This window comes from Sabethes cyaneus, chromosome 3 (assembly GCF_943734655.1).
Source record: "Sabethes cyaneus chromosome 3, idSabCyanKW18_F2, whole genome shotgun sequence".
Taxonomy (NCBI): Eukaryota; Metazoa; Arthropoda; class Insecta; order Diptera; family Culicidae; genus Sabethes; species Sabethes cyaneus.
Genome location: NC_071355.1, coordinates 79,522,354 through 79,534,354, shown reverse-complemented (window position 1 = coordinate 79,534,354; position 12,001 = coordinate 79,522,354). Strand labels below are relative to the sequence as shown.

At 42.8% G+C, this 12,001-nt stretch overlaps 1 protein-coding gene across 1 annotated transcript; it reads left to right on the top strand.

Annotated features, from left to right (window-relative positions):
- The first annotated feature begins 631 nt into the window (after window positions 1-631).
- On the top strand, window positions 632-11,441 carry LOC128743525 (inactive rhomboid protein 1-like). Its single transcript, XM_053840121.1, has 7 exons — window positions 632-1,233; window positions 7,228-9,532; window positions 9,593-9,820; window positions 9,891-10,232; window positions 10,301-10,555; window positions 10,621-10,878; window positions 10,941-11,441. The coding sequence occupies exons 1-7, from the start codon at window positions 632-634 to the stop codon at window positions 11,439-11,441; spliced, it is 4,491 nt and encodes a 1,496-aa protein (XP_053696096.1).
- Window positions 11,442-12,001: the final 560 nt, after the last annotated feature.

Here is a 12,001-nt window from a genome sequence, read left to right as displayed (position 1 = left end):
CTCGCATGGAAAATATAGAGCCCCAGCCGTCCGTGGTCATGCTACAGTCTCAGTAGAGAACAGCAAATCATCAACGATAGTGTCCAGTGTGAAAAATCAGATGAATTTTCCCTGATTTTGTCTTTCTAAATCCACTCAAAAGGATAAATTCCACCAGTCATTCGTCATCCAACTTGAAGACGAAACATCAGTAATGGTGAAAAGCTTCTGCTGTCATACTTAGATAAAAGAAAAGATTCATAGCTATGCATATTTTGAAGGCAAGGGTTTGTAGTTAACATCAATAGTGAAGTGTTTCGAAATCTTATTGAAATTGTTTTCTTACTAAAAGACTACGTCGCCGTCACTATAAGGAAGAGAGGAAATGAATGTGAAAATATCAAATGGATAATCTCGTTCTGCGGTGAAGAAGGAAAATTTTATTACAATATTTTCAGCTGCTAATCGATATTTCTAATCGTGGTTGACACACGTCGCTGTTGTTATCGCTAACTTCAACAATTTTTTGTATTTTTACTGTGAAATACGGTACGCGCTAAGGTAAATGTCGTCGTGCAGCGGTCTGAGCATAGCGACATGAGGGAGTTATTAATGGCACGTCGAGCTTCATTTCTATAGAACATAAGAATATATGTCTTCTATGGAGGACTGCTCAGAGTACATAAATTCTAGCCATCCACAACAGCAACATCATCGACATGGCCATCATCCGCAGCAGCAACAACAACAACAACAAATTCATCATCAACAGCAACAGCACAATCAAACCAAGCTATCAGCTGTATTATCATCCAGCACGTTGTCGCATCATCAGGGTCAAGGGCAACTCCTACAATCGGGAGGCCCCAGTGGGAGTAACAATACACTGTCTCGAGGAAGTCGTCGGTCCTCCTATGGACCTAGCCCCTATCAACAGCAGCTGGTCCCGCAAGCTGTAAACTATCATGATGGTTTGAGTATGGCAGACAACATCTCCGTGGGAGGCGGTAGCATAATTAGTAACCATTCTGGCCAACGTTATGTACCCGATCTTCACTATGGAACGCTTAGTAATAGGATTATCCACAGTGAACGATACGTCATTGATGATAGCAGCTGTTTGCAACCTCCATCGCCAGCGCCTAGCAACGATCACTACGTCATGGGAATGCCATCACCATCACCCTCAGCACATCACTATCCGGAGCGTCATTACACACTACAACAGAGAACGATGAGCCCCTCAAATAGCAGGTAACTAAATTCAAACTTGATATACACTGATGGGTCTTATGTCATGGCAAAGAACTGCAGATCACATATGAAGGATCGTTTCTATCTGTGCCGATATGTCTAAAACTATTAACTAACTTTTGTTATGCTACTTTTGTTTATTATTTTTCATTGAAATCTTTACATTTGCTTCAGTTTAGCCTCCTAGTTGGCATCGAAGAACAACGCTGGTTTAACAAGCCAAACCTTCTAATCTGTGCTGGGAGAGGCTGTTAGAGTTAATAGGATCGTAGCACTTGCCCCTCAATTGTGCTATACTCTAACTCTAAATGCTTGTTCGCATGCGATGTCCAACGATTTGTCACTTAAAATTGACTCTAAGGACAATGCTGCTTGGGTTCTGTTGTCAAGTTTCCAGAAGTTAATACCACACGAAAATTGACTGCTGAAGACCAAACTGGCAAACTAAAATAGAACAATTTAGTAGAGCACGCCAGGAACTCTACGAATTTAACAAAAACAAGAACATAAAGCGCATTCACATTAAAATAAACAATCAAAAACATTCAACAAGACAGTCGCATTGCCGCCAGAATGAACTACCCTTGTGAGGTGCAGAAAAAGCCGCTAGTCCGGAAAATAAGGAGTAAAGACGACTTGCTATGATTCTACATACGTCCCTGGAATATTTTGAAATTGACCAGGGGAATTAATCATATAGTTGCCCAAGGAAATTTATATTTAGAAAATCTTAAGCGGACAGAAGACAAAAGTGTCCTAAAATATGCAGTTTAACATAAAAACGCCTTATTGAAATCATTGTCATTTTGGAATTCTTCCAATAATTGCAGCTGAGATATAGATTATAAATAATTGTAGTACATGTTCCATGCCTACGAATGTTATGTAATATAACTGAAAGTAAGGCTGCCCAATGATACACAGTACAGGATACTGTACTGATTCATAAACTTACTTAATACTTAATGAAATAAAGGCCTGCGCTGTATACAGAAACTATTTTCATTCAACTCAGTCCACGGCTGTATGTCGCGAGCCTTATAGTTTGCGTAGGATCTGTAAGTCGGTCCTGCTGTTTCTGTCTGATCATTATCAAGAACCGTTTCCAATACTGTCGACTGTCATTCTTACGACGTGCAGGTCCATCTCAGCCGATCGAGTTTTATGATATGGACGATGAAGCTGATGCAATTAAGGGTAAGTTCTCCTTCTCCGCGCTCCATGTGTATCTTCCATTTACAAGAAACCAAATGCACGCTGGTCATCCACGAGCATAATCCATGCCCAAGTACCCAAAACTGATTAAATTTTTCACTCAAAATCTGAGTTTGTACACTTTATGCATTTTGGGCAGTTTAACCAAGTTTTAGCTCATTTGAATCTATTGGCAAGTAAATTCATTTAAGAGTATACAATAAATTTCAATCCATCAGCAAGTCGTAGCGCTCCAAACACTTTGCTGGATAGCGCATCGGAGAATCGGCACTACGACGAGCATCTTAACAGTAATCTGGCAGAAGGCGGTACAGCGATAGACCCCAATCTACAAGAATTTGTAGTGGAGATTGGTCGATTAAAAAACCACTAATTCTTTTGTATCGGGCGAACGAACTATTAAAATGTGGTGGTGGGTGACGCACTAGCTAGATATTTGCTTCTCAAATTTAAATGGAATGTTTACCGGAGGATAGATGGAACGGTGTGCCTAATCTAAGGCTACAGTTGGTTTATTGAGCATGCAATTCTCCTCGGTTCATAGAAAAGAGTGGCGGCTCTTGAAAAAGAACTACAGTACGTGGGCTGGGGCGTGTTGAGTGGTCCACTAACAAGCTTGGTCCATGGCTGTCCGTCTACAATTTCTCGACTGTCCCACACTTTCCAGAGCATGCTCCACTTGGTCTAACCATCTTCGCACCTCTGCGTCTGATACCAACCGGATTCAAGGCGAAAACTATTTTTGCGGGGTTGTATCCGGCATTTTCACAACATGTCCCGCCAATTGTACGCTGTCAGCTTTAGCAACTTTCTGGATACTGAGTTCGCCGAAGAGCTCCGCCAGCTCATGTTTCAGCACACGACACTTAAAAACGGTCAGTATTTTCAAGTCCCCGTCGAGCATTGTCCACGCTTCATGCCCGTTGAGGACTACCGGTCTTATTAGTATTTTGTACATGGCACATTTGGTGACGAGGGTGAAGCTTACCACACCTTAGGGTCTTGTGGAGTCTGTAGTAAGCACGACTTTCGTACTCGTCCCCGCCGACTATCACACTATTGCCTATGCGAGCTCGATCACGCTTGGTTCCTCCTGCTAACAGGTACTTGGTTTTAGACGCATTCACCACTAATCCAACCTTTACTGCATCACGTTTCAGTTTGGTATACTGCTCAGCAACCGCCTGCAATGTCGTCAACCACCGACAATGTCCACATCGTCAGTGAAACAGTTAAATTTAGTTTTATTGAAGATCGTGCCCCGCATGTTGAAATCCGCACGTTTCATAATACTTTTTAGTGCGATGTTGAACAGGAAACAAGAAATACCATCACCTTGTTGAAGTCCCATGCATGTTTCATATGGGCTTGATAACGCGCCCGATATCCTCACACAGCACTGTACACCATCCATCGTGGCCTTAATCAGTCTTGTCAGCTTCCCAAGAAATTCGTTTTCGTCCACAATTTTTCAGAGCTTTTCACGGTTAGACCAACCTCTTATTTTTAGTCTTGACTTGACCTTGAAATGTGGCCAGGCATATATATTAATATTTTTTGGAAACGGTGGTTTTATAATTGATGAAGGGACGGTAGGGGAAAGTCCAATGCTGGAAGATGCATGGGTCGAACCAAGCTATAAACTGAGATTATAACCTGATTCGAACCCAAATCCATTCCAAAAAAAAATTTCATTACTTTCCCCTACCGTCCCTTCATCAATTGTTGAACCACCGTTTTCACGGTTGATAGTATCGTAGGCGGTCCTGAAATCTATGAATAAGTGGTGCGTATGCCTAGGGACATGGTATTCGCGCGATGATCTGAGAAAACACTTTATAAGCGTTGAGAATGGTGATCGCTCGATAATTCTCACATTCCATCTTGTCGTCCTTTTTGTATATTGAGCATGTTGCTCCCTCCTTCCACTCCTTGGGTAGCTGTGCTGGTTACCAGATCCTGATTATCCGCCGGTGCAGACACGTAGCCAACCTATCCGGGCCCATCTTGATAAGCTCCGTTGCGATGCTATCTTTGCCAGCTGTCTTGTTGTTCTTGAGCTACTTGATGGCTTCGAACACTTCACCTGTTGGGGGTATCAGCATCATCGGCCGTACTGATGAAGTCATTCCCCCCGCTTTGGTATTCCGTTTCCGCGTCATTCAGGTCTTCCACCTTTCGATCACCTCATGTTTTATCCGACAAGATCCCTCCGTTTTTATCTCGACATATTTCGGCTCACGACACAAAGCCTTTGCGGGATACAGTTTTCTGTAGAATTTACGCGTTTTCTGTGAACGATACAGCTGTTCCATGTCCTCGTACTCCATTTCTTCCAGGCGGCGTTTCTTATCCCGGAAAAACTGGGTTTGCTGTCCTTGTTTCTATCTATATCGTTCCTCGCACGTGCTGCATTCTTCTCATCTAACATCCTCTGGCATTCCTCGTCGTAAGACGTTAGTCGTTACTCAGCGGACCCAATAGCACCTTCCGCTGCGCCATTGAAGGGTGCTTTAACGCTAACTCAGCAGTCCGGGATGGACTATTCTTGCATTTCGCACAGTATGGAATGAATGGAATTTGTTTCTTATGATGTTTTGACAACATTTTGAAGCTATTTATTTGAGCTTGGGCGGAACTGGGGACAATTTCGTGTATTCACTATTTAACTATTTAAACTATTTAAAGAATCGATCGCAATATGTCAAGATTGACAAGAGCAAGTCAGCTCCATTCCCGGTCTGGTCTGGTGTCCCTCAGGGGAGTCATCTTGGGCCATTGCTTTTCGTCACAGTTATGAATGAGCTCCCGGAACTTCTCCCTGGAGTTCACATCTTAATTTATGCTGACGATGTGAAGGTTTTTCTCCCGGTGAAATCTGTTAAAAACTGTCGAATTCTTCAGGATAGTGTACAACATTTCATCGGATTTTGCAAAACGTTCGGCCTAAAAGTTAATACGAAGAAGTGTAATCTGGTGTCCTATACCCGAAAAACAAATAAATTGCTATTTGATTATTCCATGGACGGTGAAATAATACCAAGAAGAGACCATGTATGCGATCTGGGGGTAGAAATGGACAGCGAGCTTAACTTCATCCGGCATACTGAAAAGGTTGTTGCAAAAGCAAATTCTTTATTTGGCGTTATCAAACGACTCAGTGGAGAATTAAAGGATCCGCATACTATCATCTCATTGTACAATGCCTTGGTACGAAGTGGTGTTGAGTACGCAAGTGTAATATGGCAACCATTCTACGAAGTGCACAAAAAGCGAATTGAGCGAATCCAAAAGAAATTTATTCGCTATGCCCTGCGGAATTTAGCATGGACCGGAGAGATGCCTAACTATAAATCGTTATGCTTATTGGTTGGAACGGAAAGCTTGGAGAGCAGAAGGCGTACGACAGATGCTCTGTTCTTAAAGGATATACTCGCCGGCAGGTATAATTCGCCATATTTATTAAGCCAAGTGACCGTGAATGATGGACGTTCGTCGTTAAGAAGTATGAGACCTTTTCGTTTGACAAATAGAGTCCAAAATTACGCCAGAAATGAGCCAATGTATAGAATGATGGCCACATTTAACAATCATCGTGACATTATAAATGTTGAATTGACCAAGAAGCAAATTAGAGATAATCTGAGAATATTTTATGTAAATTATTTGTAATTAGTAGGTAATAACTATGTAACATTTTTTTAATATCGATAATGGGCAGAGCCTAACATCAGTCAAATAAATAAATAAATAAATAAATAAAATTCACCTTTTTTGGGATCAACTGGACTCCATGGTCATAGTGCTACGTCCGTGACTGTCATGGCAGCTGACTAAATCTGGTCAAACCGTAACTGGACCATCATGGTAGTTAATAGAGGGTAAAATTCGTTTGTTGAGGCATTTCCTTCTGCATATTTCCGCATTCATGACATCATCCGTCACAAAATCGCTAGATTTTGGCCACAGAAACAGATCCCTTACCAATTCATGAATTCTTTTGGAAACTTATCCAGGTAAACAAACTTGAATCTGTTAGGAACCTCGCTGGGAGTAGGAGCCTTGCAGAATTTGACCACCAGAATTTGGTTGTCAACGACTTTCAGTATAGAGGTTTTTTTCCTGTATGGACTCATCACTGCGACCAGTATCGTTTGATCTATTGTGATATCGCCCGGGTATTTGATGTATAACCCGCACTGCATTTATATTTGCTATAACCGCTATTGAGTGAGCGATATGCTTATTGAATTTTATTCGTGCTTATGTGTAATTGGGTACCCTTCCTTCAATGCTTTTCTCTACTTTACCCACCTCGTTTCACATAACAGCGCATTTAGCCCCAATTATAGAGCCCTGGCGCAAATAAGGGTCTCATTTTTGCACTGTCAATAGGCCATATCGGGATAACATAGACTTCAGCATGAAGAAAGGGTGGTGAGGGGCCTGAGAATAAACCCATGGTAAGGTCACTTTGACATCGAATGGCCTGATTCTACTAAGATTCGAACCCATGACCATCGCTTGTCAAAACAGACTCGGTAACCTTGCGGCTACAGAGCCTTTCCAGTATAGAGGTTTAGTTTTGTTGTTCATTTGGCCTTATTAGACCTTACAACTATGCAACTATAAAACAAAACTTGTGCTAGCTTTACTAATAAATCAACATAAAAGCACAAGGAATAATCAGTACTTAGAAGCTTTTCATTGAGCCATTCCAATAAGAACACTAGCTATCCCACATATTGTAATGCTTTACAAACTACACTTTCTTTTCAGATACCGCCATAGTTTAACCGAGAATTACCGCGATATTTCTCCCCAATGTGATCGATTCATCCCTCCTCCAGCACACTTTCTTGGCGCTACAAATCCTCTCGCTGCCTCAGACACTTACGGATATCTGAATTCAAATGTCCACACCCCAGTCAAACGATATGTTCCCACTCCACCACCCCAAGAACCAACGTATCAACCGCAGACGCAACTAATGACCGCTATCCTTACGCAAACTGCGGTTACCACATCACAACAGAGGGGAAATCATCTAACCAACACATTGCCATATCGTTTTCGAGTCAAATCATGCCCGAACGAGCAGACCATTTCAACGCCGCAAAGTTTTGATACATCCGATCATTATGTCACACCACCACGTGTTCGTCCGCAGAAATGTTCATCATCTCTGACAGCCAGCTGTTCGGTTCCGAATTCTGCGCTATCTTCACAAGCCCTAAGCACAGCACGTCAAACGGGTCAAAGCACCGAATATCTTCTAGCACGCACACCGAGTGCAGATTTCCTCGATCAGCCATCTTGTCGAGTAGCCACACCGGTCAGTGTTATGAGTGAACCAAATGGTAGTGCGTCGTGTCTGCACTGCAATACTCTACGCAGAACAACTGGGGTGCACCAGACTACACAAACCAGCGGTCCCATCAGTCCTCAACCCCTGTCATTATCTTCAGCAACAGAGTCAACCGGTCGGAACTCGCCTTTGAGTCCAACATCGCTATCAACACCGATGCCTACCGCGCCATCTTCAAACAGCTTGCAACAACCATCACACAATATTCATCAGCAACTTCAGCACCATCTGCAACAATCAGCACAATCTCCATCAACCATGCTGACGGCAACGCAATCACAGCCACAAATAGCAATCGAACACTACAATGCACATGAGTCAAGCGACATCTCAACAATTCCAAGAAATCAGGCCAAACAGCAACTGCAACAGCCACAACATTTATCGGCCAACTCATCAGAGCAAAGCATTATGACCAGTAGCAACAGTAGGTCTATATTGGTTCAATATCAGCAGCCAAACATTTTACAACAACCACCCGCACCGCAACAAACAGTGCAACCACCGCCAGCCGCACAATCTGTACCACCGCAACAATTGATCCCACAGCAAATTCCACAAATGCAACTACAATCTGCGCCAGCGTCACAGTCGCAGCTAGTGGCGGCAACACCTGCACCAGTATCGCTCCCGGGACCATCTCTATCAGCACAACACTCACCGCCGGTTAGCGAGTCACCGGCTTCCACGCTACAACGCAATGCACAGCTGATCTTTCGTCCATCTGCTCCTAGCATTTCTCGAAAGCAGCGTGTAAAAGAATATATGAAACATCAAACGGCGAAGTTCTTTGGTGTAGATAACTTAAATGAAGAATACGAGCGTCAGAAATGGGAAGATCGCCAGAAACGTTTCGCGTTCCGACGGTTTGGTCAGTTGAAAGATGAATACGATTTTCCGTTTCGCAACAATAATACAAACAACAACGCAGTGGAGGAAAATGCTGCTCCCATCGACAGACCGGATGTACTGCCCGCACAAAGCCAAGATGAGCGCGATACAGAACAAAGCCGACGACAGCGAGCAAACCCGCGTCATACTTATGACGCTAGCTCGGATACGTTCATATTCAAAGCTGAACGAAAGCCTTCCGTACCGACAGTGATCTGGAATGGCATATCCTTTCTGGTGCATAGTATTACAAGAAAACGCTTGCGGAAACAGAAACAGTGGTCACGTAGCTTTGCTCCCGCTCACGTTGAACTCACTGGCGATGATAATGAGCTTTGCGATGGATTACAACCAATACAGGATGACGAAACATTTTTCGACACACCTGTTCCACCAACTGCCCAACAACCCAACCCGGGCCAGATTGTGGACAATTCCCGTCAGCTATTTGTATCCGAAAACGATCGGGGATTGGGCGCAACTACCGACAGTGGGATAATCAATGGATGGCGTACCAGGTCTTCCGAACTCCATCTACAAGCACGAGAAGGCGCCAACGGTACACTTGGTCAACGAATTTCCTCACACATTCTGGATGGAGTCCTAGATAACTCAATGAGGCCAATAGCAAATAAAATTAAACTTCTACGACCAAATCTGCTCGATGACCGCTATGATTACAGGCCGTTTTTCACCTACTGGATCAATACGGTTCAGGTGCTTGTACTCGTTATTTCTCTAATCTGTTACGGATTCGGCCCGATTGGAATCGGTATGGAGTACAAGACGGCTCAGGTGCTGGTAACAAGCTTGAGTTTACAACAGGTATAAAAGGATCTCTATTTTATCATGATTTAATTTCGGAGTTAATAAGTTCAATTGCAGGTTCATCATCAAGAAACGCGTAATGTATGGATAGGATTAAAAAATATCGACATTGTGCACCTGGGTGCAAAGTACGGAGCTTGTATGCGGCGCGATTCTCGAATATCGGAGGTAATTACGAAAACACGCAAACAGGAACGTGAGACGGCCTGCTGTATTCGTAATGACGATTCTGGATGCGTCCAAAGTTCCCAAGCGGACTGCTCGATGCGTGGCCTCTGGCCAACGGTAAATATAAAAATATTGTATTATGTAACTGATACTTTAACCGAGCTAAACGTAAAAAAAATGTTTCCAGAAAACAATTGCTACTTGGAAGAAATGGTCACCGGGTGAATCTGGCCCTGGTGGACGCATTTCCGGCAGTGTTTGTGGTCTCGATCCAAAATACTGCGACGCTCCTGCTTCCATCGCACCGCACGAATGGCCGGACGATATCACAAAATGGCCGATCTGTCGTAAGAATAATCAATTCTCCCAGCGATTCCGATTCAAGGATCACACCGCCGAGCACATGATTTGCGAGGTGATAGGCCACCCGTGCTGTATCGGGATCTACGGTGAGTGCCGCATCACCACCAGAGAGTATTGTGATTTCGTCAACGGGTACTTCCATGAAGAGGCATCTCTCTGCTCGCAGGTAAGCGCCGCATGGTTTGATATAATAAATCATTGAAGTGCTAAATGCTGGATTGTCAACTTTTGCAGATTTCTTGTTTGAACGACGTTTGTGGAATGTTTCCGTTTATAGCCAACAATTATCCGGATCAGTTTTACCGTCTCTTCACGTCGCTTTGTCTACACGCAGGCATCATACATCTAGTAATCACAGTTGCCTTTCAGCATATGCTGATGTCAGACCTAGAGCGACTCATTGGGCCATTGCGGATGGCGATCCTCTACATTGGATCCGGAATCGCCGGGAATCTGACGAGTGCAATTTTTGTGCCGTACAAAGCGGAAGTATGGAACTGCTGTTCGTTAAAGACAATGTTTGTTTTTAATGTTAATTATTCTTTCTTCTCCAGGTCGGCCCACTGCCATCGTTAGCTGGAGTGCTGTCATCATTGATGGTACAGCTGATACTGTGTCACTGGAAAAGCTTGAAGAAACCGCACGTAGCTATGATTAAATTACTTATCATCGGGTGTACATTATTCGGATTAGGAACACTGCCCTGGCAGCAGAACTTCACCGGTTTAATAGCCGGTTTACTCTTCGGTATCGGATTGACGTTGGCCTTCGTGCCGTTCGTGAGTGTCACGAAACACAGTAGAAAGAACAAAGTACGATTTTGCCCCAAATGAATCAGTAACTAAACTAACTTCAAGTTTTCTCGCTTTTACAGATAAACCTTATTTGGACATGCATGGTTATACAGTTTATCGTATGCGCCGTGATGTTTATCATATTCTACGTCTTTCCAATGCTGTTCTCGTCTTTGAACTTCATCGATGGAAATCAACTGTCGGATCATAATTCCGCACACAGTTATCATGACCATTATAATCTGTACGAAGGCTACCAAAATTACAATCCTGGTATTGGAAATGGCCACGGTCATAACCATGGCAATGGAGGGGGTATAATCAATGGCGGGAATCATATTGTTACGACGTACAACGTGAACAACAACTTCAAATCGCCCACTAGCCACGGTGGCGGAATTCTGTACAATCATCACGACTACGGTGGAGGAGGCGGTGGTGGCATCAGCATGTCCGGTGGTATCAATAGGATTAGTAGTAGCAACAATAATAAAAATAATAATCTGTTGAAAGGTATAAGTATGTGTGAAAAAGGGCAGTGTGTCCAACGTCAGCCGCGTAGCGCTGATACGAATGCATGACGTCGATGTTTCCTATTGTTCACATCGCTGGAGTTAATTTTCGTCTTGTTTGTCCTGCTGGCCTTGTATGACGTCAATGATTTTCAGGTCGTTTATCAGTTTATCATGTGATACAGCAAACAACATAGTGACAAAGTAATTTAAATTTTTATATCTCTCTTTCCATCAAAAATGTGATCACAAACCGTATCTTAGTTGAAACCATTAGTTCAAAAACATTCTATTAACAACGTAAACATATATATTCGTATCTCTTTACAATTAAATGATCAAAATATTTAAAAATAAGAACAAAACGATATGATATATAGCACTGACACGCCCAGTTATGTTTGCGTTTTCTTATTCTTAAGTCACCCGTTTCCCCTAACTTTACTCAAGAGTTACATTAAATATATAGTAAATATTATAATAGAAAACAAGCTAGCAGAAGAATAAAGAATGCAAGCGAATAAAGTGGATTGAAGAAATGAATTCATAGAATTGCCCTCAGTTAGTTCGGATAGCTATTCCACTATGATATTGCAAAATGATAATGTATAAACTTCAGCAACAAATTA

What these genes read in the sequence shown, in the direction of transcription:
- LOC128743525 (XM_053840121.1), top strand. Translation starts at nt 632, where the DNA reads ATGTCTTCTATGGAGGACTGCTCAGAGTACATAAATTCTAGCCATCCA. An exon ending in ATGAGCCCCTCAAATAGCAG is followed by an intron (nt 1,234 to 7,227) that starts GTAACTAAATTC and finishes CTTTCTTTTCAG; the next exon opens with ATACCGCCATAGTTTAACCG. An exon ending in TGCGTGGCCTCTGGCCAACG is followed by an intron (nt 9,821 to 9,890) that starts GTAAATATAAAA and finishes AAATGTTTCCAG; the next exon opens with AAAACAATTGCTACTTGGAA.